General features: G+C 50.1%; 2 protein-coding genes across 3 annotated transcripts in view; one reads left to right on the top strand and one right to left on the bottom strand.

Annotated features, from left to right (window-relative positions):
* Positions 1–13192, top strand: part of YARS1 (tyrosyl-tRNA synthetase 1) — a 36955-nt gene extending 23763 nt beyond the window's left edge. Inside the window, exons 6-13 of the mRNA XM_012765376.3 lie at positions 1205–1297; positions 4541–4676; positions 5157–5242; positions 8207–8342; positions 9330–9427; positions 10301–10494; positions 11035–11176; positions 12313–13192. Of these exons, the coding sequence (XP_012620830.1) occupies positions 1205–1297; positions 4541–4676; positions 5157–5242; positions 8207–8342; positions 9330–9427; positions 10301–10494; positions 11035–11176; positions 12313–12423 (996 nt within the window). The 3' untranslated portion in view covers positions 12424–13192. The remainder of the gene's footprint in view (positions 1–1204; positions 1298–4540; positions 4677–5156; positions 5243–8206; positions 8343–9329; positions 9428–10300; positions 10495–11034; positions 11177–12312) is intronic.
* A 283-nt stretch (positions 13193–13475) lies between these two features.
* Positions 13476–25744, bottom strand: part of NHSL3 (NHS like 3) — a 29457-nt gene continuing 17188 nt past the window's right edge. For both annotated transcript variants that reach the window (XM_012765373.2, XM_012765374.2), the window contains exons 2-7: positions 19906–20076; positions 19736–19791; positions 19342–19465; positions 18627–18743; positions 15962–18514; positions 13476–15619 (exon numbers count right to left, since the gene is read on the bottom strand). In XM_012765373.2, coding sequence (XP_012620827.1) covers positions 15597–15619; positions 15962–18514; positions 18627–18743; positions 19342–19465; positions 19736–19791; positions 19906–20076 — 3044 coding nt within the window. In that variant the 3' untranslated portion in view covers positions 13476–15596. The remainder of the gene's footprint in view (positions 15620–15961; positions 18515–18626; positions 18744–19341; positions 19466–19735; positions 19792–19905; positions 20077–25744) is intronic.

Below are 25744 nucleotides of genomic sequence, written 5' to 3'. Positions count from 1 at the left end.
GCTGCTAAATTACTGATTTATCACCTTTGTCTTGTCAGGTGTTGGTTTTACATTTTGTTAGAACACATCTCCTTACCCCTACAATGTGGTCCTTATTCCTAGGGTGTGGCCTCTCTGGGGTCTCAAACTGAAATCTCAGGGTGTTCACAAAGCCCTTTGTACTTTGGCTGTAAACTTCAACTTTCTACTCAGTACTGTGTGGCCTCTGAAATCTCTGCTAAGATCTCTAGCCTCCCAGAGCCTCTTCTCTGCCGGGCTTCCTGGAGCCTCACCACATACACACACAGCCATGAGTCAGCCAAGAAATTGATGGGGAATTTTGACATAGTTTTCTTTTTCTTTTTTTTTTTTTTTTTTTTTTTTTTTTGAGACAGAGTCTCACTTTGTTGTCCAGGCTAGAGTGAGTGCCGTGGCGTCAGCCTAGCTCACAGCAACCTCAAACTCCTGGGCTCAAGTGATCCTTCTGCCTCAGCCTCCCGAGTAGCTGGGACTACAGGCATGTGCCACTATGCCCGGCTAATTTTTTATATATATATATCAGTTGGCCAATTAATTTCTTTCTGTTTATAGTAGAGACGGGGTCTCGCTCTTGCTCAGGCTGGTTTTGAACTCCTGACCTTGAGCAATCCGCCCGCCTCAGCCTCCCAAGAGCTAGGATTACAGGCGTGAGCCACAGCGCCCGGCCTCTTTTTCTTTTTTTACTGGTGGGGGGACTTCCTTCTCTAGAACCCATCCCAAACCTCAGCCTCCTGCAGCCCTGAACTCCAATCTCTGTCTTCTCTGCTTAGTCAGCTGCTGTCTGCTTGGTCCCTTTTTCTCAACATCTGGTTTGAAAAAAAATGCCCTCAGGGAGAAAGCCAGGGTGAGTTTGGGGTCACCTCACTCCCCTTCTCTCAAGATTTGTGGCCCTACACTGATTGCTATCTGATGCCTGCAAGTGGTTGTTTTATGTATTTCCAGCTTTTATAATTGTTTATGGGAGGGTAAGTCCAGTAGCCTCACAATGTAAGACTTCATAGAAAAGCAATAAGAAAAAACACTTTGCTTACATTATGATCACTACTGAAAACTATATATATTCAGAAGAAAGATTGGAAGGAATATGTCAAACTGTTAAATTGCTGGCCAAGTTAGATGAGATTGGGTCACTTAGGAGGAATTTATACTAATACCTGCTTTTGTGTATTTTTTTCTAATCTCTCAGTACCTCCCTGGACTTGGCTACTCAAAACGGGTCCATCTGATGAATCCTATGGTTCCAGGATTAACTGGCAGTAAAATGAGCTCTTCAGAAGAGGTAAGTTACCAACTGTGACTTAAGTTTAGAAATCTTCAGCAAGAGATGGAGAGATCGAGGACTCAAAAAAAGAATAACCTGGCTAACTAGAATTCTCAAATATTTGAGTGATAAAGGGGCCTTATGTCATTCAATTAATTCAGTGGTTCTTGACTGGAGGACCCAGAAGTAGTCCTGATGGGATCCAATTATAATTTTAACAGTAAACACAAGCTAAAGTAATTTGTTCATACAACTTTGATAAAAATCAGCCTTGGCCGGGCGCTGTGGCTCACGCCTGTAATCCTAGCTCTTGGGAGGCCGAGGCGGGCGGATTGCTCAAGGTCAGGAGTTCAAAACCAGCCTGAGCAAGAGCGAGACCCCGTCTCTACTATAAACAGAAAGATATTAATTGGCCAACTGATATATATATATAAAAAATTAGCCGGGCATAGTGGCACATGCCTGTAGTCCCAGCTACTCGGGAGGCTGAGGCAGAAGGATCACTCGAGCCCAGGAGTTTGAGGTTGCTGTGAGCTAGGCTGACGCCACGGCACTCACTCTAGCCTGGACAACAAAGTGAGACTCTGTCTCAAAAAAAAAAAAAAAAAAAAATCAGCCTTATTAATGAGAGGACCATGGTTGTTTCACCAATTAGCATTTGATTCTTAGGGGGATGCTATGTTTTTGGTTTTATTTTTGTTTGTTTTTGAAAAAAATTTTTTAAATTTTTCTTACTCGTTTAATTTTAGATTTTTCTTTTAATTCTTATTTAATATTTTTTTTATTCATTTTGCCAAAAGACCTCCTCAGTCCAATATGTTTTTGTTTTTGAAATAGGGTCTCACTGTGTTGCCCAGGCTGGAATGCAATGGCACAATCATAGCTCACTATACCCTCCAACTCCTGAGCTCAAGTAGTCCTTTTGTTTTAGCCTCCTGAGTAGCTGGTACATAGGTACTGCACGTGGCTAATCTTTCTAATTTTTTTTTGTAGAGACGTCTCACTGTGTTGCTTAGGCTGATGTCAAACTCCTGACCTCAAGTGATCCTCCTACCTTAGCCTCCCAAAGTGCTGGATTACAGGCATGAGCCTCTGTGCCCAGCCCAGGATGTTTGTTATAACTAATATTATAAATATGATATATTTTAACATCTAAGAGTCCTGCTTAGGGAAAGTACACTTTTGTTGTGATCATTAGAGGCACAGAATAGAGGGATTAGTGGAATCCAAAGATGTAAAAAGTTGAGTTCTGGGTTGCCAAAAATGGCTGACCTTTGGAATCACCTATTTTTATTTTATTTTATTTTTTTTATTTATTTATTTATTTTTGAGACAGAGTCCCACTTTGTTGCCCAGGCTAGAATGAGTGCCGTGGCATCAGCCTAGCTCACAGCAACTTCAATCTGCTGGACTCAAGCAATCCTCCTGCCTTAGCCTCCCAAGTAGCGGAGACTACAGGCATGTGCCACCATGTATGTGTGTGTGTGTGTGTGTGTGTGTGTGTGTGTGTGTGTGTGTGTGTATATATATATATATATATTAGTTGGCCAATTAATTTATTTATATGTAGAGACGGGGTCTTGCTCTTGCTTAGGCTGGTTTCGAACTCCTGACCTCAAGCAATCCACCTGCCTCAGCCTCCCAGAGTGCTAGGATTATAGGCGTGAGCCACCGCGCCCGGCCTATTTTTAAAACATTAATTAATAAGCATTGATTAGACCCTATCGACAGAGATTCTGATAAAGTAGTTCTGGGAGGTAGTCAGGAATCTGTATTTTCTCTGAAATCCGACTAGGTGATTCTGACTTAAGTCAGTCACATTTGGGAACTCATCTATTCTTTAAGTCTGACTTCTCGAACTTTGATTAGGGATTAGTGAATATATGCATGTATACTATTGTCATTATTTTTAAGAAATATACTCATTCCTTTTTCACTCATGTTAAAATGCTCCATGTGTCTATTATTCCTCTTCCTAATATCATATCACTCATCCTATTTGGTGATATTCAACATAACTCTAGAATCAGGCCTTGCAGCAGTTCCCAAACAAGACTGTGCATCAGAATCACTTGTAGAGCTTTTTAAATATACAAATGCCTGGCTCAACCCCAAGATATTTTGACTCATTTAGGTTGGGGTAGAGCACAGTAATTTGTATTTTTTAAAAGGACCCCAGGTGATTCATATACAGTCATATGTGGGCTAGAATTTTGTAACCACTGAACTCACATGACCATGAACTCAGTCACTCCGAAATAAGAAACAAAGAGTTATTACCTAAAAAGGAAAAGTGGTGATTGCTGTGAAACAAGTATCCTCATACATTGCTGGTGGCAATGTCAATTAGTATACCTTTCAGGAAACAATTCTGTTCCTAGCAATTTTGGGTAGCTTAAGGAAATAATTCTAGAGATGGCAAAAAAAGGGGAAAAAAGCCTCTGCAAAGAGGTTCAATGTAGCATTATATATAATTTATTTTTAAAAATGGGATATAATCTAATAGTTTGGAAATATTTTTTTATTTCGGCGGAAATTATTAAATTATGGTGCTACTAATAATAGGGACTATAATGTAGCATAAAAATTATAAATGAAGACTAGGTCACCACTCAGCAATACTTAAGATGAGATAGACATTTTTTCTGTAACTGCAAATTTATAACAATTCTATATGCTATAGGTAAGGCCTGGGAAGAACACAGAAACATTAAAATAGTTTAATTTGTTGGGTGGCAGGATTGTGAATGGTTCTTTACTCTGATTAATTCTGCTTTTGTTAAGATAGTTTAATGTTATTTTTTTTTTTTTTTTTTTTTTTTGAAACAGAGTCTTACTCTGTCACCTGCGCTAGAGTGCCATGGCATCAGTCTAGCTCACAGCAACCTCAAACTCCTGGGCTCAAGCAATCCTCCTGCCTAAGCCTCCTGAGTAGCTGGGATTACAGGACTGCACCACCATGCCCAGTTAATTTTTCTATTTTTAGTAGAGACGGGTTCTCGCCCTTGCTCAGGCTGGTCTCAAACTCCTGACCTCAAGTGATCCTCCCCGGTCAGCCTCCCAGAGTGCTAGGATTACAGGCATGAGCCGCCGAGCACAGCCATGTTAAAATTTGTGTTAAAAAAATTTTTTTAATGTTCTTTTGTATAGTTGTTAGTAAGAAAAAAGAAAGGAAAAAAATGTTTTTAATACATATTTTGTTTTTAATACATATTTACATTTCCAACCACTAGAGGTCCTCTTCCCTTTCATGACTTCTAGGAATCCAAGATTGATCTCCTTGATCGGAAGGAAGACGTGAAGAAAAAATTGAAGAAGGCATTCTGTGAGCCAGGAAATGTAGAGAACAATGGGGTTCTGTCCTTCATCAAGCATGTCCTCTTTCCCCTCAAGTCTGGTAAGACACTCCCTGTTTTATTCTCAGAGGCCAGGCTAGAATAGCAAACCTCATGCTGTGATCATACTTGTGATTTGTCACAGACTTTCCTCCAGGGACTGGCTGCCCTGATTCTGTGCTCTGATTTCTCATGTATTAATGTATGGATGAGGTTAGGATATCATTTAATTGTCCATATGTTCGTTAACCAGGCTCAGTTCTGTGGGGGTGTCAGGATAGGCAAGGGTGTTAGAAATGAGGGCAGGGACTAGACTTGTTGAACTAGAGAAATATAAAAAAATACATAAGCCGTGATCTTTTCACTTAAGGGGCTGAGATGCTAGCTGGGTATGCAGTATTGCCACTTATCCAATTTTTAAGGACAATAAAACGTCATTATAAGTTCAAAATATATGGCAGAAACAACTCATGCATTTGTGCTAGGAATGCTGACTCTGCCATTGTTGATAAGCTTGTTGGCATGGATCCTTTTTCTTACAGAGTTTGTGATCCTTCGAGATGAGAAATGGGGAGGAAACAAAACCTACACAGCTTACATGGACCTGGAAAAGGACTTTGCTGATGAGGTAATACTAGAGGAAAACTAATCCTCGCTGAATTCTGACAAATCCCTCCATCTTGGCCTAGCCAGGTTTGTAGTTATGTGGCACAAGGCTCTGTCTTTACGCTCTCTAGTGCTGTACATTTTGTTAATAGCATAGATGAGGATTCTGGTGGTTTATAGATTAGATGGGCAAATGGTACAAAGAGTGACGACCTAATCACTCTCCAAAGGACTTAACATGTAAGAATAGAGGGCCAAACCCAGCAAGATGAACTATTTCAGAGATAAGTGCAAAATCGAGGCTCAAAAAAGAGAGACAACTATAAAAGGACAGAATAGAAGCTACTCTTCATTTCAACAAACACTTTAACAAAAGACATACCGGATGCCTGTGTATTGGGCACCATGCTAAAGACTGCTACTACAGAGAGGGTTAAATCCTCATGAAGCTCAGTCCAGCAGGAGAGCAGACATACAAGCCTATCACTGACTGTTATACTGCACAATGAATATATACGTGGAGAGAGAGAGAACAGAAATAAAACAGGAGAAAGTGATTAACTAGCTCTCTAGAAAAGTCTGTGGAGAGGACAGTATCCGAGCACTGTTTTGCTTGAGGAATAGGAGTTCATGAGAAATCTGTGAGGGAATAAACTATGCAAAGACATAGGAAGAAGAAATAGGATGGTATATGAGGACTCACAGTAGTTTGGCCTGACTAGAGTCTAAAAAGTGAGATGGGGCATTGTGGGAAAGACAAGGTAGGGCCAGGTCGCTAAGGGAAGACGGTGATAGTATATATATGGAATAAAGTGGGAGATTCTGATTGACTCTGAATTCAGGTTGAATCAGCAATTTGATGGGGCTCTTAGAAATATAGGCCAGGTATAGTGTCTCATGCCTGAAATCCCAGCACTTTGGGAGGCCAAGGTGGAAGGATTGCTTGAGGCCATGAATTCTAGATTAGCCTGGGCAACATAGCAAGACCCCATCTCCACACACAAAAAATTAAGAAAAATGAGCTGGGTTGTGGCATGTGCATGCAGTCCTAGCTACGATCCTAGCTCTCAGGAGGCTGAGGTGGGAGGATCACTTGAGCCCAGGAGTTTGAAGCTGCAATGAGTTATGATTGCAGCACTGCACTCTAGCCAGGATGACAGAGTGAGACCCTGTCTCAAAAAAAAAGAAAAAGAAATATTATTGAAATCTTGGGTTTAGTAGACATGTAGAGTGCAGAATCAAGGAGGTGATAGTCCACTCTGTTCTCTGCTGTTCTGAGTGCAATGTGGTTGTACCTTCAGCCCTACACTTGAACTTTAAGAGGTTTATTTGATAACCTAGAGCATGTTGGGAAAGGAAGGATGTCATGACAGGAATAGACTCAAAACCATGTCACAAAAGGCGCAATTGAAAGAACTGGGGCTTTTTAGCAGGAGAGCAAGTATGTGTTCAGTTGTCCTTAAATATGAGGAGGACTTTTATGGGGATCAGGTTTCTCCTCTTGGCACCAGAGGGCTGAAGTAGGACTAGAGGGTAGGGACCCCAGGGAGGCATGTTTGAGTTCAGCATTAGAAAGACCTTTTTTTGTTTCTCACCAGATTATTTATTTATTTTATAATTTTTATTTCAAAATATTAAAGGGGTACAAGTGTTTTTGTTACGTAGGTTAATTGTATAATGTTGAAGTCGGCTTTTGGTGTGCCTGTCACCAGAATAGCGTACACTGTATCCTAGAAAGACCTTTCTAATGAGGTCTAATGACCTCAATTGTTTGGCTGTGGACAGGGCTGCCTCACATAACCTTGCATCACCCGTCATTGAAGTTGTTCAGGCGGAGGCTAGCGGAGCACTTAGAGGCAATGGCATATGTGGGTTTGAGCGTCAAATGGAGGAAAAGACTCTGACCTCTGAGTTCTGAAGGCGCTTAAGGCCCATTTTTGGACGTTTTACAGCCAGTGCTCAGAAACCTCTCTGCCATCTGAGGCGGGGTACAGAACCCACACTGCACTTCTCAACCACAATCACAGTAGGAATAATGAAATGGAATAGATTAAATGCCTCAGAAAAAAGGTCTACACCCACGTTATCCAATAGTACTTTCTGTGGCAATTTATATGTTCTGTCTGTACTGCCTGATACAGAAGCCACTGGCTACAGGTGGCTGTTGAACAGTTGCAGTATGGCTAGTGCCACTGAAGCACTGAATTTTAATCCACATTTAAATACCTACACGAGGCTAGTGGCTACCATATTGGATAACAGCAAGCCTAGAGCTTGTATTGAAAATTAAACATTTCTAAGGAAATGATGAAATAATATCCCAAACAAATCCCCTCAGAATATCTAGAAGATTCTTTCAGGCCAAGTTTGGGATATAAGAAAAGGTAGTCACAGGACTCAATAAGAAAAATTGAATTACTGAATTATTTTTATGTACCAACACTGCTGTTACCATTTTCACCCACATTAGGTGTCTGAATCCTCACTCTGACTCTGTGAGATAGAGCTGTTGTTATAATCATTTTATAAGCAAAGAAGACAAAGCTTAAAGGAGTTAAGGGCCTAGTTTGGGGATAGCTGGGAATCTCATCCAGGTTTGTCGAAGTCCAGAGCCCTTCTTTCCTCTCTCTCATGCCGCTCTCTCCCTCAGGTGGTCTTGGCTTACCTATGGGATGTTGCTCTGCCTGCAAATAGCACTGAGTTTATGCCACTACTCTAAACATAAATGAGGGGACTATAAGAATTAGACTAAAAAATACATTCAGCCTCTACACACCCTCTGAAGTGTGATATTCAGAGTCAAAAGACCTGGATTCTGACAAGTTAGCCTTCTGAATCAATTTTCCCTTCTATGCTCTACCTTCCTCGCAAGATTGTAAAACTCTGCTGGGAAAAACTCCCTGCAATCCGTATGCGCATTCTTAGATTCAGGTGTCCTGTGCACTGTTCCAGACCTCATCTCACCAGGTCTTGTTGTCCTCTGCAGGTTGTACACCCTGGAGACCTAAAGAATTCTGTTGAAGTCGCCTTAAATAAGCTGCTGGATCCCATCCGGGAAAAGTTTAATACCCCTGCACTGAAGAAACTGACCAGCGCTGCCTACCCAGATCCCTCGAAGCAGAGTAAGGCCGGCCAGGGAAAGGGTGACATTGTCAGGAGGGAGAGCCTGTCAGTGGGCCTCAGAAAAACGTCTGTCTTAAATTGAGGGCCCAAGAACCCAGGGGGTCTGAAGTGCAGTCATGACATGTCCCACTGACTCCTGGAATAGAACCTGAGTCATTTTGATATGGGTGTTGGTTGATAACAGGAAGTGATTACATCCTGTTGTGTCCACACTGTTGAGAGATGCTGGTGTGAGACATGTACTTTGATCCTTCTAGTCTGTGCACTAAATCTGCCTCTCCGTTAAGGAGAGCGATGGAGTTAGACCTGTTATACCCAGTCAGTATATAGGGTGATAGTCTCTTACACAACTGCTTGCACAGAGCCTGCAGAGCTTCTTAGAGAAGCTTATCTTTAGATTCTCCCAATTCCCTTCCATGTGCTTATGGAAGTAGACATATAGAGTGCAGAATCAGGGAGGTGATAGTTCACTCTGTTCTCTGCTGTTCTGAGTGCAGTGTGGTTGTACCTTCAGCCCTAGACTTGAACTTTAAGAGGTTTATTTGATAACCTAGAGCATGTTGGGAAAGGAAGGATGTCATGACAGGAATAGACTCAAAACCATGTCATAAAAGGTACAACTGCTTATCCATGATGCTGAGATATTGGCATTGATAACTTTGTGTGACCCTCCCCAAAAGACTTAGTAAATTCTATATGCAGTGCATGAATGGAAACACCTAAAGGTGGCAAAACTACTACTGTTCCCTCTCCTCCAGCCTAAACACTGAAATATATTTGGAACACTGGAAAATATTTGAAATTCCAGTATGTCACTTCAGAAGAGTTGCCAGCCCTGTATTGAAAGAAGGTATAATTCAGTGGGTAGTCTCTGGGAATGCTACACTAAGTCCTGCCTAATCTCAGTGTCCTCATTTGGTGGGGTCAGCAGCTGACCTGCCACGGAGGAGGAGGGTTCTACTCCATGGGGTTCTTCTCATTCCCAGAGCCAACTGCCAAAGGCCCTGCCAAGAATTCAGAACCAGAGGAGGTCATCCCATCCCGGCTGGATATCCGTGTGGGAAAAATCATCAGTGTGGAGAAGGTACTCATTTTTCACCACATCCCAGAGAGGCAGACGGGGGTCAGGTTTGTCTCTTTCCATGTGGAGGAAACCTGGCCTGGAGATGGGAAGCAGCATGCCTGAGGTCATGTTGCAGGTCAGAACCCAGGCATCCAATTCCAGGCATCAGGCTTTCCGTAGCAATTGCTGCCTTTGGACCTTATGCGACCAAACACAGTCAGGAACTCAGAGTAGGGGGAGGATGTTAGTCAGAGGGAACTTATTTATCTGTTAAATCTGGTCTGATTCACTCACCTGGTCTCCACCAGCTTGCCTGGACTAGCTACAGGCCTTATCTTGGATCAGCCACTTTGTTTGCCCCCCTCAGAAAGTGGTAAAAGGTGGTGGACTTCCTTTTCCCCTGGACAGAAGGTTATGCATCCAGTGGCCTGGGACCATTGTTCTGGGCTCTTTTCCCCCTCAGCATCGATTTGTTTTTCACTATATATACCCAGCCACCAAAACTACCTCCAGATAGCTGTTGATGCTCTCACATCAGAAGGTGAAGTCAACAGTTGTCTTCATCCCATCTCCTAGCCCACCTAGCCCATGTGCCATGATGGTAGCCACCTAGACAGTCCGGGTCGTTTAATCTCTGTTAGAGATTCTTCCATCTCTTACACCAGCATTTAGGTTCATTTTACTCACATTTGGCCTTTTGGTTGAGAGTAGAATATACCTTCAATGCCCATTCTCCTGTCTGCTGTCTGAGACCCAGAAAGAGGGTTAGCTCTAGGGGGTCCTTCCAGGGGGCTCTGTGAGGAGTGGGTGCCCCTTTCTGGAGTTTAGAGAGTTCAGCAGGCCCCTGATCTACTCTGTTATGATATTCTCCCACCTGACATCTCCTGCTGGCAGCACCCAGATGCAGACAGCCTGTACGTGGAGAAGATTGACGTAGGGGAAGCTGAACCCCGGACTGTGGTGAGCGGCCTCGTGCAGTTTGTGCCGAAAGAGGAACTGCAGGACAGGCTAGTGGTGGTGCTGTGCAATCTGAAGCCCCAGAAGATGCGAGGAGTTGAGTCCCAAGGCATGCTTCTGTGTGCTTCTATGTGAGTGAGGGCTTGGGGTGGGACACAGGACCTGGGGAGGCCAAGAAGATGGGGAATTGGCCCATTCGATGCCCTTCCACATGCCAGGTGGGAGCCCTGAGAATACGTGCCTCTTCCTCACTGATACCAAAAGATGATGTGTAAAGGTTATCGCACAAGTACTGTGAAAGCACCTTACCTGCAGTTAATTTTGTTAAAATAGAAATGGAGGAGTCAAAGCAATGTGTACATGCCCAAGTCTCACTACTAGTAAGAGGTAGAGAGAGGATTCAGACCCTGATGGCTTTAAAGTCCTTGCTGTGTTATTTCATACCTCCTCCCCTAGAAACTCAGATTTTGGTATCTCTCCTGACAGGGGATTTTGGTAGAGCCCTGGTGAATGTAACCCTGGTAATATCCAGAGATGTAGGAAAGCAATGAGGACCTCTGGGGGCTCTAGTGTTGAGAATGCCCTAGATCCCATCAGGGCCCCTGTGTTAAGGCCCACATTGCTTTGGCCTCCACAGCCTCACCCTCTCCTTGTCCTGTGTGTCTTCCCAGAGAAGGGCTGAACCGCCAGGTTGAACCTCTGGACCCTCCTGCAGGCTCTGCTCCTGGGGAGCGAGTGTTTGTGAAGGGCTATGAGAAGGGCCAACCAGATGAGGAGCTCAAGCCCAAGAAGAAAGTCTTTGAGAAGTTGCAGGTAAAAGGCTGCAGTTGCTCCCCCTCTTACCGGGGCTGCCTGGACTGTGTCCCGAGTGATCTGTTACAGAATCCACAGCTGACCCTTTCCCAGTTGAGACTCCCTGCTTCTGAACCCCTCTCTTCCTTCATTCCAGACCTTTCTAAAAGCAAGGTGCCCGAGATACGTGGCGGTCTTAGAAGGGCCTGGCCTGTATTGAGCACTGACAGACTAGTTGAGGCCCTGTGTGAGGGACTTGAGACATTTCCTCCTTTGATCTTCAGTCTGTGATAGGAGATTATCCCCATTTTACCTGGTAGGATACCTGACAAGGCCATACAGGGCCACCAAAAGTGATGGAACCAGCATCAATCCAGGGTCCCTCCTACCCAGATTGAACTTAGAGCACTCATTGTCTCCTGTCTTCTAGACATTGACATAGTTAATACTTTGTGTCCTCACTTAGACAAAGTGCCTTTGGAGGACACTGACAGTGGTGTCTGCCTTTCCATCTTCCTGCACAAGGCAGATGGCTTTGCTCACTCCCTCCTGTCCTGGTTTTCTAGGCTGACTTTATGAATCACTTAATTTTTTTCTGGCTATAAAATAAGTTCTCTTTGTAGAAAATGTCTAAAATATCAAGGTGAGGGGGAATGAAGGAAGTATCTCTAAGTGGCAGGAGTATGGGACCTTCCAGTTAAAGATACTAAAAAATGTCATTAGTGGTTATTTCCTTCTGGTCTTTTGCTATGCATAGATAATATATTTATAATTTGATTCATACTCAATGTTTATTCTGCTTCTTAAATTTATTCCTGAAAAATTTCCCCTTCTTAAACATTAAGGTAGATCATATTGTATAACATTCTATCATAATTATCATAATGTAACTAAAACCTTATCAAACATTGTTCTCAGATTTTCACTATTAGAATGCTGTCATGGATGCCTTGGTATATAGCTCTTTGCACTTATTTAGTGTTATCTTAAACTAAATCCCTAAAATGAACTTAACTAGGTGAAAAGATATCAACATGGTAGCTCTTAACTAACTGCTCTCTTAGAAAAGCTGAGGCAGATTACACTACTGGTGGTATAAGAGTTTTCTTACAGTCCCTCCATCACTGTAATCTCTTTTGTCTGTCTATCTTGTCCAGGCTGACTTTAAAATTTCTGAGGAGTGCATCGCACAGTGGAAGCAAGTTAACTTCATGACCAAGCTGGGGCACATTTCCTGTAAATCGCTGAAAGGGGGGAACATAAGCTAGCCCGCCCGGCATCTTTCTCCCTTCTCCCACCATCCCGCGTCATCTGCTGTCTCTTCAATTTGCTCCATCCATCACCCGTTTATCCACCTCTCAGGACACTGAAGCAGCAGGTTCGAGCTCTTGCTTAGGTGCAGAACTCAGTAAGGGGCAGCTCCCCCTTCCCAGAATCTGGGATCATCCTGGCTGGCTGCAGTGAGACTGACCCCCTCGGGTAGTAACGACGAGGGGTGGGCAGCAGCAAGCAGTCCAGCTCTGCCTTGTTCCCTTGGCTGCTGACTTGAGAAATCTGGTTTCAATACAATTTACAGAAAACATTTATGCCACAGTCCTTGTAATTGGAAAAATATTGGTTCCCAGGTTTTCTTGGAGTTACCCAGCAGCTGTTGCCTCTAGCTGGGATCTAGCTGGACTGGGCTAATTACAGCTTCTCCCCAACAGGAAATTGTGGGATTTGAAAAGGAAAAGGAAGGGAAAACAGAACCCAGTGGCCTACCAAGTGGTTGGCAGCTTTCCCGGTGCCTGCCTGCCCTGAGGCTTGGCATTGGGCTGCAGGGCCTGCCCCACGGCTCCTGGAATTTCTCTTGATCTGGCTGGGTTGGGACACTCTCTAAACCAGCTGTGTGTTTAACAACATCAGGGGTGGAATGGATGGCACAGAGTGGTTCTTTTTTCACAGAGGGTGGGGTACTTCTCCATAAGGCATCTCAGTCAAATCACTAACCATCACTGTCATAAACTTAAATAAAGTGTCTGAACAAGGGTGTCTGGACGGGGCCTGTCTGTGAGCTGGACTATAGCAGGAGGGAACACAAGCGTGAAGCAGCTGCTGGGCCCCTCACCCAACCTGGGGATGCATGTATCTTGGAATTTTGACCCTGTAACGGGGGTGGGGGGAATGGATGACAGACACCTTGACTTTGCCTTTGGCAGTACTAAGCAGAAGAGGCCCATTCTTGAGTGCAATGCTTGCAACAGACAGAACTTCTCCCCTTCTAAATGTGGGCCCATACCATTGCCCTGTCCCTCCCCCATTAAGAAGCAGCAGCCACAGCCAAGTTTCAATCATTTAATTATTTAACACCTTTCAATGAAACACAAAGCTTTTTCATGTGTCTCACTCAGGCTTTAGGGCAGAGGGAATGGGTTGTTTGTATAGACATATCAAAGACTCAAAAATTTAAAGAAATATATATATATATGTCTCTAACATTTTTATGGAAATTAAAAATCAGAGGCTTTTGGTCTCTCCATTTGCTCTAGGTCAAGCTCATTTACCCCAGAGGACAAAGGGTTGCCTCTCCCAGATCCTCCCTTCTCCTTTGTACTCGTCCCACCCAGTGGGGAAACAAGAGCTCCAGTAACGTTGGAGGAGAGGGGAGAGAAAGAGACAGAAGTCAGGCTCCCACACCCAGCAGCTCCCAGGCTGCTGCCAGGGCCTGGTTTCATGGAGCTTTGACTGGGTCCTGGGTCCTGGCTGCTGGCAGCAGGAGACCGGGAGCTCTGAGCAGAGCAGTGCTTACTGATCATCCTCTCCCCAGCTCACCAGGCAGGCGCAGCGAACACCCAGCAGCAGCTCTCCATGACCCACAGGGCAAGGGAAGGACATTGGTTTATAGCTACAGGGAGAAGACAGTGACAAGCTTAAGAACCCCTGGCGGAGGCCAAAGGAGCCTGGGCCCTCACACCACATACCCTATGTTTCCAGCTCGGGTGGGCGGGGGCAGTATGTCAACCTCTCTCCTTGGTGGTGGAGAAACTAAAGGCGAGGTTCCTTGCCAGGCTCCAGCCCAAGTCACTGCTGAGGAAAGAGGATCAAGAAGGGGTGGCAGATACACTGCTGTGGAGGGAGGCACTAGGCCGCCTCTGGAGCCATAGAGGCCTGTGGGAAGCCAGCTTTACCTAGATAGGCGACACAGGCTGCAAACAGAAAGGTTAAAATGCCTGGAGGAGACAGCAGTGGCAGAGGCTGACACCTAGGGGACAACCACCCAGCCTACTCTAGGACCACAGGGTGTGCCAGGAAGAGTTGAGTAAAATGCACCTTTGGCTTCCCATCCTTGTCACTCAGCGTCAGCTCCCCCCAGTGGAACCACCTGTGCCAAAAGGCAGCTGCAGAAAGGACATGCACCGCAAAGAGTAAAGAGAAAGGTCAAAGAATGATGTCCACATGGCCGGGTCTGGGCCCACTGCCCAAGTAAGCTCTCTCCTGCCAGAGGCTCCCCATCCCCCGCCGTTTCGTCTCGGTGCTTCCTCACGGACTCCCGCCCCTGCAGTGTCAAGGGTCATGCCCACCCACGCCAGCCTGATCAAGTGAAACAAGAGGCAGGCGCTTGGCACTGCCAGTGCCCGCCAGGATGACTCCCTACTCTGTTCTGCTTCCTGTGGACAGAGAGCCTGCAGACCTCTCCTCTGGGTCTTCCTCCCCAAGCCCTTTAGGCCCTGGCAGTCTCCTACTTGTCCCCTGCATGGAGCACCTGGCAGAGCCGGAAGGCAGGAGGGTGGCTGGTGAGTTGAGGCACAGGAGGGCTGCCCCCACTGCACCTTTTGTGCTTTGGAATTCCACAGCCCCACTCCTGCCCCCAGCTTGGGGGAGCCTGTGGGAATGCAATGACTTCCCCACCTCCAAGAACTAAGAAAAGGAGCAAACTGGATTAGGGGAGGGGACAGATAGGTTCCAAGCTATGGACTGGTTACAGGGGAATGATACTGCTGCCATGTAAACAGGCCCTTGGAATGTGGCTTCATGAGCCCTGGAGGATGGACATGCAGCCACTTTTCAAAAGTGCTTTGATTCTGAACTACAGTATGTGCATGATTTAGACATGAAAAAAATGAAAACAAAAGTGAGGTGTTCTGCTTCCAACACTGTGGCCGCAGGGCCAGCAGGGGGCGCAGCCACCCACTCCCACAGCTACCTCCTTCCAGGTGAGGCTAAGGCCGAGACGGAAGCAGCAGCTGCCAGAGGTGAATCCATTGGGAAAGACGTGAGAGCAGATGACAGGACAGGAGCAACACCAGGCTTGCATAAATATCGAAGGCCGTGGAGATTAAGGCTGCAGGCGCCCTCTCTATTAGGTTGTGTCTGCCGTATCCTCTCGTCCTTGGAGCTGCTCAGGTCCCTGAGAGATTGGATTCCTGGGATGGGTCAGCAGTGCCGGTCAGGTGCCTGGTGGTCAGACCAGCTCTTTCTGTGGGTCTGTGGGCAAAAGGGAGGCACACTTAGCCAAGGGCCTCCCGCTTGATTCTGGCACTAAGAGCCCAATGCACACCCTTGCCCAACCTTTCCTGCCCCTTCAATCTACTGACCACAGCACTGGGCTGGACCCCTCCCAAACATTCTGACACCATAATATAGGTGTCACTGCCGCACACACCTAGGAAGGCTAGAGAAAGCCGCCCAAGCCCACAAGCCATGCTCCTTCCCCGGCATCCCAAGACCAGAGAAATCCTAGAGATCCAAGAGCAAATCCCTAATGGTGGGACAGCAGTTACTTCCCACCATCAGTGAGGGGCCCCACACCCACCACTGCCACAGTACCTGAGCCTGAGGGCCCCATCTTCCCCTCCGGGCCCGCCAGCTGCACGACACTTCCATTCTCTGCCAGCTCCCCCTTAGTCCTGTCTTCAGCATGAGGGAGCCCATTGGTGGGAGGAGCAGTAAGGGGCTCAGCCCGAGGAAAACTGGGGGACATGGGTGAAGGGACTCCCACAGAGGGTTTGCGGGCCACAGGTGGAGGAGTCTTAGGTGACTTCTTTGGGGCCTGGGGTGGCCGTTGCTCTGAGATGCTCCGAAGTTCTGCCACTAGGTTCCGCTGGAGGTCAGCCTGGGCTTCAGGGGACACGGGCCGCTCGAGCTGCAGCTTCTTAGTGCCCTTGGAGAAGATGAAGCTGGCTGTAGAGGCAGGGGACTGGGGACACCGTGGCTCTGCCTCTGGTGGTCCATTGGGCTGGGCATTTGCCAGGCCCTCGTTGGCAGCCCGGCTGGAGGCCTTGAGTCGGACAGCAGCATGGAGCCCTGAGGGGGAGGATGCTGGGCTGGCCCGCCCTGACAGGGCCCTTCGTAGTGGCTTCTGGGGGGCAGACGGCCCCAGTGCTGGAGTGGGAGTCCCTGTGGGAGCGCCCACCGAGCGCAGCCGCACCATCTGCAGGAGTGAGGGCGTGACCAGGGGTGCAGCAGCATCCTCCCTGGGAACCCCGCTGCTCTTGCTGCAGCCTGCGGGTTCCTTTTGAGGGAGCTTGGCCAGAAGCCCTGAAACAGAGCTAGCAGGAGGTGGGGCGGGGGGAGCTGGAGGAGGGTCTGGGGTGTCATGGGGCTGGCTCTGGGAAGGGGCAGCAGCCAAGGAAGGTGAAGCAGCCAGGGAGCTGGCAGGCTCTGGGGGGCCTGGAGGCTCTGGGCCAGCCACAAAGAAGGCCTCCTCGGGTGGGGGGAAGTCAGCCATGGATAGGTCCTGCTCCTCAGGCGCGGGAGGCGGGGGTGGGGGCCAGTTGGGATCTTGGAGGGGCTCCTCAGCAGCCTCTGGGGCAGATGGTGCCTCCACAACCACCTCTGGCTTCTTAGTAGGTGGTGGGGGTGGATGATAAGATGGAGGTGGGGATGGTGGGGGTGACTGTTCTTTGGAGACAACGGGAGACTTCTGTGGTGGGGTCAGGGATGTCTGGGGAGTGGGAGGGCACTCAGAAGTGGCATCAGAGGTGGAGACAGGCCCAGGGACCACAGCAGGGGCAGCTGGAGCAGGGACAGCTTGGTTAGGGTTTTTGGGCTTGGAGGGAGGAGGGGAGAAGGGGGCAGGCACCTTGGGATGAGGAGGTATGACAAACCTATCACCCAGGGGGGTTGACATCTGTGGCCCAGAGCGGTCCGTGGGGGCTGGGTCAGAGGAGGAGGAACACAGAGACGTAAGGGAGGAGGAGACGGAGGCCCCAGGAGATCGGAGGGAAGTGACACGCTCTGGCTTAGGGGGCTGGGCCTTGCCTGGGGAAGCAGGGGCACCTGCCAGACCCTTGGGAGGGAGGGTAGGGGTGCCACTTTGGCTCGAGTATCCACTGGAGGGTGAAAGTGTCCGTTCTGGGGAGCGTGGGGGGCGCCGGGAGCCACTTGGAGACAAGCCAGGCACCCAGCTGCCTGCAGAGCTGGGTGGACAGGGTGCTGCCCCCACCCCTTCGGACCCCCCGGTGGTGGGAGGCCGAGGCGGCTGTGGCTGCTGCTTGCGCTCAGGCTTGGGAGGCAACCCCAGGGGCCCATCAGGTGCTGCCGAGCCCCGCTGATGGAGGGAGTAGGTCCGGCGGGGAGGGGGTGGGGGCCGCTTCAGCTTCCGAAAGGACACGCTCCGGCCAGACAGCTGCCCGCTGCTCCGAATGCTGGCTGTGTCTGAGGCCTCCGCAGTGCTGCCCCCACTGGGGGAACCCCTCCCGCTCCCCCCCTGCGGAGGGGCTGCCACACTATTGCTAGCCACAGAGCCTTCTGGCTGGCCCTCAGAGCCCCCCTTAGAGGAGAGGGTGGAACCGTCAGACACGATGGTCTCAGAGGACTGAGAGTGGCTCCAGGTGTCACTGGAGGAGGAAGGGTGGCGGCTGCGGGGCCGTGGGCTCGAGGCTGAGGAGAAGCGCCCCAGGGAGCGGACGGAAGCCGGGCTAGCTGAGAGCAGGCTGCAGCGGCTCAGCGTGCGCAGGCTGCAGCGGCCCAGGGCCACCACGTCCACTGTGGGTGGCAGCACAGCATGTGGGATCAGCTTGGACAAGTAGGTGGCCTGGGGCGAGATAGACATGGCTGGGCTCAGGGGCTCTGGTGGCCCTGCCCCTCCTGTCAGTCCAGGCACTGCGAGGGACATGGGCCGGTTCAGTAGTGGGGGCCGGGCCCCTGTGGACCGGCCAATGAGGGTGTCATCATGGTAGACACGGTCAATGTGACGCTGCAGCATGGCTTCGGTCTCAGTGCCAGCCTCCACCTCTGCCTCCAGCGCCTGCAGGGACACCCGGGCCCCGATCCCTGAGGCCAGGCCTGCCGGGTGGCCGTCCACCGTGGGGATGCGCACAGCATCCCGAGGGCCAGGAGGCCGAGGAGTGCCTGGCGCCTCACGCTCGCTCCGTAGGCCTGGAATGGACAGGGAGGAGGTGGGGTCAGCAGAGATGGCTTGGCCAGGGCTCCCCACCCTCCACCCCTGCCCTAACCCCACCCACCACCCCTGCGCTAACCCAGGGCTCACCGAGCTCCTTCTGCACGTGCTGTGGCAGCCCCAGCACCGTGCTCCGCCGCTCCCGCCGCCGCCGCCCTGACTTTCCAGATGATTTGGGAAATGAGTCATGGGGTCGGAAGGTGGAGCCTGGGGACCAGACCAGGGGAGAAAAACTGTTACAGCAGAAGGACTTGGGTCACATTCTGCAGAGCACTACTTTTATAGAATATTAATATAGCTCTGCAAGAATCAATTTCCACAAGCAACTAGTATGGGCAAAGCTAGGTTAAACAAACTAGAACCTTCTATTCTGTAACACTTCTGGAAGGCCACTAAGTCAACAGTGATAATTTCCATTTAGTGACAGCTTATTATTATTTAGTGAACATATTATTATGTGTTAGTCAGCATGCTAAACATTTGGCATTCATTCCAATAAGGTAATTACTCATTATCTTCATTTTTATGGAATATCGAACAGAAGCTCAGAGAGGTTAAGGGTTTGCCCAAGGTCACACAGCTGGTAAACAGCAACACCAGGCCTCAACCCCAGATTTTCCAACTCTTAACTGTCCTGCTTTATAGTTAATGTGCATCAAGAATCTCCAGGTGTTTCCTGAATTCACTGAATCACAAAGACTAAGGAAACACTGGATTAGGAGGAAAAGGGGCTACAGGTACGGAGACCCAGTGGCACCTACGATCCCCTCTCCCCTGCCCATGAAACCGTCTGGTGAGCAGACACCTTTGCGCTGGATCATCTCTGAGCGGATGGAGAGAGCGTCCTCTGCGGTGGAGCTCTCCGCCGTGTAGGACGTGGACTGGCTGCAGAAGGAGATGCTGTCTTCATCCGGCCCCGTCCGGGACAACTATGGGGGAAGAAAGAGATCAGACCCTGGCCCAAGTGAGGCAGCCTCCTCAGGGCTCCCCACTGGAACTTCTGACTCACAGAGTGCCCCCAGCATCACCTAGCACTGAGCAGGCATCAGCTGCAGCAACCCTGGACTCGCCCCCAGGGTTCATTTAGTCTAGCCCTGGGTCTTAGGCACCTGAGACCCAGAAAGCTTCAAAGACACTTGCCAGAGGTCAAGCAGGGAGGGAAGAGTAGAGTCAGGACTGAGCTCGGGGGCAGGGCTCACCTGGATGCTCTGGGTGTCTCCATGGTCCCAGCCACCCTTGTTCAGTTTCTGTTTTTCTGGAAGACACCAGACAGGTGTATTGGGTTAGGCCCCTGAACTTGAGAGCTGAGAGAGTAGCATGGGAGGTGTGGGGAGGTGCGGGGAGGGTGGGAAGGGGACGGCGAGGTTACCCTGGTGCTGCAGGGAGCGGAGCCCCTCCTGTGCCTGTGTGTGCAGCTCTTCCAGGTGAGGCGGTCGCCCACTGGGGAAGAAGACATTGTCCTGGTGCTCATCCACTACAGACCCTGGCCCCTGGCCGGGCCCTACGCTTAGACGTTTGTCGCTCTCAGCCTTGGCAGAGCCTAGTGGGATGGAGGAGGAAGGGAAGTGAGGCCCAAAGGCATCTGGGCCCTGGCGATGCACAGGCACCCAACAGGGCACCCCTAGTCCCCAGACTGCACATGGCACACATGCAATGCCCACTTGCCCCAATCTGGACACAACCACAGCTCTGGGATACACACTCAATACACACTGTACATATATCTGGGTACCCACACACACACATGGCACACAGGTCTACTGTACATGCACACAACCCCCCCAGGCATCAGTGACGGACGCAAACACGGGGCATCCAAGTATAAATACCCATAGGTACACACACTGCGCACACCCAGCCCCCACACATACACACAACACCCACAGTCCCCAATCAGTACGTATGCAAACAATGCCCAAGTACGTACACAACTATGTAGCCACATGTCACTCAGGGCCCCAGTCCATAGCAAATACGTATCTCTTGTCTCCATACCTCAAACCCACTTCACAGGAAAGCAAACCACCCTTTTCATACAAACCCTTGGCCCAGGTCCAGGAGGAAGACACCATGAGAAATTAGGAAGGGAGAGGGAGCAGAGGGGTCAGAACCAGATTCCCAGAAGATCCTGTGGCAGAAGAGGGCCAGACTAGGGAGGGATATGGCCTCTTGGGTCCCCTACTCACCCATGTGGCTGCCCCTTAGTAAAAGGATGGGCAGAGGGACCCAGACCCCTCCAACCTAGCCAAGGGAGCGCCAGTCTCTCCCAAGGGAACAGTCCCAGGTATCCCCCTCTCAGGGAGGCCCTGGCCCTGGCCCCTGGTGCAGGAGTCAGGGATCCATTACAAAGGATCCTGTTACAAGCCCCGCCCATGGAGGGGCTGGTCACCTAATCCTGGGGATGGGGGCCTGTGTCAGCATTTTGCAGCCCCAGCCCCCCTTTAAATGAAACCCACAACATAAGCAAAAGCGCTGGAAGGGTCACATGACCTTGGTAGCACCTTATAAAGGGACAGGAACAAAACAAGCCCTTTAAAGGGCCATGCGGCAGGGACAGGGTCTTTAGTTCAGAAACTGGCCTTTCCTCCCTCCTCAGCCCATTCTTCAACAGCCAGAGCTCCTGCCCTAGGGAACCCACAGGAATCCCACTGGTCAGAGTGGGAAGGTTCCCCAGCAGATCTGATCGGATCACCTCTCCCAATCCCCAGATTTTACAAGTGAGGAAACAGGTTCAAAGGGGAAAGGCCTTGCCTAACATCACCCAGCAAACAGGAGTCAGAAAGAGCCAGGACTAAACTCTGGGTTTTCAGAGGGGAGTCCTGGATCACACCAGACTAGGAGAAGGGAGTGGGCACAAGCCCCTCCCTCCAAAACTTCTCCACTCCCAGGTCTCTAAACCTGAAGTCCCTGGCCAAGCTCCCCACTGCCAGCAGTACTACTTTCCTCTCTTCTCTGTGCCCCATGTCCCATCCCCCCTGCACACTGGGATGCCCCAGGATGCTGCTGCTCTCTCTCTGAACGGGGGTATTGGGCTGTACCCAGTAAAGTGTGGGTAACCCTGCAGGGAGGCAGTCTTTCCGGAGGGCTGCAGGCTTCAAGGTCAGAAACACCTGCATCCACCCTCCCAAGCACAAGCAGGGCCCGGACAAAGGCAGCTGCAACAAAGCAGCTGGACAAAAAGCACAGCACTGGCGACTCTGGCCTCGTTATTAGCCCCTGCGCCCCACCCCATCACTCTTTCCCAGCCCTGATCTCCCATTCTACAAAAAGGTCTGGCAAAGAGAGGTGTCAAGGACCCCTCCCCTCCCCCCCAGCCACACCCACTCACCCTTCTTCTTAAAGAGCCCGAGGAGCACCGGGAGGTGGCGGCCCAGGAACACCACCATGACTGCAGGCGCCACTCGGGATCGTCCCTCACCCCAACCTTCCCCGAGCGCTGAGCGCTGAGCGCTCCCACCGTAACCCGGCACTAAGGGGACGAGGGCCCTCCAGCCCCGCCGCAGAGCGCTGGCTTCAGGCAGAGGAGGAGGGGCAGCTCTCCGGGTCCTCCTCCCAACCTCGCCACTGATCCCGCCCATCTGCGGACCCCGCCCTCAAGTGGAAACTGAGGCCCGGAGTCTGTGTGTGCTCCGCTCCGGCGGAGAGTATGACTAGGGGGGGACGAAGACACTCAATTTCAGGGGCAGATCACTAACCTGCCCCAACGTCCTCATCAAAATACTCAGGAGCCAGAGCTAAGGCAGGGGTCCCAGCGCCAGATGGTAGGTGGAAGGGATCCTAGGCTAGACTGACTTGGCATGGTGCCCACCCCAAGCTCTCCTGGCCAGTGAGGGTAATTCCCTGGGGAAAGAGCTCAATTCCCTTGGGAAAGAGCTCAGAGCACGGAGCAGTCGGGCTGTGGGCAGAGGCTCCTGGAGAGCCAGCACCGGCTGGAACACAGTACCAGGAAGCCAGGGAGATGCCCAGAGCAGAATCACAGTGGCTGGTGGCAACAACCCCACATGTGTATGTTCAGCCCCATATGTTCCAAAGGACTTTCTTCCCACTTTGACAATGTGACATCAGAAGCCCAGAGAAGCACAGTGAACTCTCCAAGGTCACACAGCAGAGGCAGGACTTCAAAGCAGACTTCTTGCTCTCCCAGCATGGGATTCTGCCCATTGGCCCTACTCTGTGACTCGGTGATTCTGTGCTCGATCCTGTGCTGGATCAATCACCAGAGCAGGCAGAACAGAATTAGCCAAGAAACAGCCCACAGGCCAGGGCAGTAAAAGTCAGGAGGGGGAGGGGAGGGGAGGGGAAGGGAGAAGTACTGGGAGGGAAGTCAGGTCCAGGTCCAATTCCAACTCCATCATGCAAAAGTCATGACTTCCTATGAGAACAAGGTCAATAATTCCTCTTTATAAGATTGTTGTATCCATTCGTTTGATCAGCAAACATCTAGTAAGCTAGTCCTAGGGGCTACAGTTCATGGAAAAGAACTTTATCTTGTTCACTGGTGTATACCCAGCACCTAAATCAGTGCCTGGCACATGCTACAAGTTCAATAAATATTTGATGAATACACAGATGAGGTAAACTAACAATGCAATTTTAGGTAGTGAAGACTAAGAAGCTGCAGCAGGAAGGGGAGGCCTTTAGACAGGTGGTGAAGGAAAGCCCCCCTAAGAAAAGGACATTGGAACTGAGGCTTGAATGATAAGAAGCCAGCCGGGCAGGTACGGAGCAGAGCCTTGTAGACAGACAGCAGCATGTGTAAAGGCCCGAAGCAGGGGTGGTGGGTTTCCAGGGACAGAGAGGAGGCTGGTGTGGCTAGAGTTTCCAGCAAGGGAATGGCAGGAGATGGGATCAGAAATGGGCAGGAAACAGATCAGGTCCCGGCCACATAGCCTTTGAGGGTTTCAGCTGGGGAGTGGCACTGTTAAAAAAAAAAATCCCCCCTGGCAACTCTAAAAAGTATAGCAGAAACTGTGTAAGAGTCTGTGAACTATATACCCTGCTGTACCCGAAAGACACCCCGCCCCTTAGCACCTTTCTCTATGAGTCCTAGAGATCTAAGAACTCCCAGTGGCTCCGGAGCTACAAGACTCCTCTGCAGCTCCTTCCGCATTTGCATTTGCCTCCCGCCCAGCACTGGCCTCTCAGAGCCACTCAAGCACAAGGCAGAGCCCTTGCTCTCTGGAACAGACATTTGTGGAGCTGGATAGCACACACCAACAAACCATTGAAATCTGGACAACAATACTAAAAAGTAGATGCTCTTATTCCCATTTTACAGATGAGGAAATAGAGGGCAAACATTATACAGCTGCCCCCTCTGGCCTCCACTGAATAGATGACAGAGCAGCATTCCAACTCAGAACAGCTTGAATCCAAAAGCCACGCTCTGTCCGCTGTGCCAGCCGCAAACCTGATCTCCCTTCTGAACAAGGGTCAGGGACCTCATCATCCCTACAAATTGGAGGTAGCTGGGCCACCCAGTGGCCTTCTCCTCTGCCTCTTAGGCCAGACCCATCCACCCCTCTTCTTATCAGTCCCACACAAACAGAAAAGAGCAGTAGACCGACACTTGCAGGGTGATTATTTCATGCCAGGCATCATGCCAGGTCCTGGTGGAGGCAAAACTTCGTTTCTGTCCTCATGGATCTTAGAACAGCTCTTCAAGGCATGTACTCAAAGGTACTCTCCTAGTAACTAATCACAGACCTGTGAGGCCCAGAGAGCTAGGTGACTTCCCTAGCTCTGGCAAGCTCCAAAACTGGAGCCTTTAACCACACAGGACAGTCATTTTCAGCTTCCCCCTAACCAGGGGAACTAAGGGTTGAGCTCCTGCCAAGTTAGGGGTGAGGGAACATCAGCTCATCAAGGTCCCAGGCCCACAGCTGGCAATCAGGGTCACAGCTGCAAATTCTCTAACGACCCAAGTCTCTCATATTTGATAACATCTGGTTGCCCCAGCAACACCCCTCCCCCTACCTACCCAGAGCCTGCAGCCTCACTAAGCTACCCCAGGTCTACACACCTGTGGCTTGCTTGGGGAGGGGCTCAGCAACCTGGTCTCAGGTGGAGAAGGGGAGGGACACCTCGAAAAGAAACTGAGGTCTAAAGAGTGGAAGGACCTTGCCCAAGGCCCAACTTAGAGTCCCTGTTCCAGAGCTTTCTGCCCCGGAAGTACAGAGGTACAGCCAGGGGCTGAGGCCATGAAGGAAGCGTAGTAGACAGCCTTGGCCTCCCCCACCTGACTGAGAGAGGAAGCTTCCCAGATTTGAGAAGACACCTAGCTCATGACCACTCCCTCACCCCCCAACATGCAGGGCACACCAGGAAGCAGACATGCAAGCTCCTGAGCTTAGATACAGTCCACCAGAGCTTAGATACTCAGGAGGCATGCACCTCCAGAACGTCCCACTGGGGCCACTCTACAGGTGGGCGCTCTCAGGAACACACCCACAAAGCACACCTAGGCCACCCTAGTCTATGCCCTCCTCATGCACGAGTGACTGCAGAGACTCACACAGCCAAGAGGCTGCGTGTACAGAAAGGCAGGTGCATGTACCGACCACTCAGGGGCTTTCCTGAGCCTGGGGACAGGGAGGAATGGGGGAGGAACCCCCTGCCTCCCAAAGCCAGGTGCATGCGCACACTGCTGTCTTGGCAACATCCTCCACAGGGTGAGGCCTCAACCTGCCCATTACAGAGCAAGGGGTGGGGGAGGTGGCGCACCCACAGCCAGGCAGGCCTGACTCAGGGGAGAAGAATGAGGGGGGAGGGCACAGCTGTCCAGGTGGCCTTGCTCAGGTACCTCCCACCCCCTGTTCCTGTCTTAACTGCCCCTGGCCAGCCCATGAGCCAGGACTCAGGATATTCAGAGGCCCTCCACAGGTGGACAAAAGGAGGCCCAGGGGGACCAGGGCCTTCCCCAGGAGGCAGGAGCCTAGAGCATTTGCAGATTTTATTCCCACAGAGGCAAGACAAAGGGAAATGAACATAAACTTTCAGGCAGAAGCAGAAGCGCTTTATAGTTGTCAAAACACTTTCTCCAGTCTCCCAGAACACACCTAACAAGAAACCTGGAAGGCAGGAATGAAGTTTCCTTTTCACAAATGAGCACTAGGAGGCTCAAGGGAAAGTGACTGACTTGTTCAAGGTCACCCAACCCGGAAGTGGCAAATCCCAGATTTGAACCTGGATACAAAAGCCTTAGTGAT

The sequence above is a fragment of the Microcebus murinus genome, chromosome 2, assembly GCF_040939455.1.
Source record: "Microcebus murinus isolate Inina chromosome 2, M.murinus_Inina_mat1.0, whole genome shotgun sequence".
Taxonomy (NCBI): Eukaryota; Metazoa; Chordata; class Mammalia; order Primates; family Cheirogaleidae; genus Microcebus; species Microcebus murinus.
Note: the sequence above shows the minus strand (reverse complement) of the source record. Positions and strands in the feature narration are given on the sequence as shown.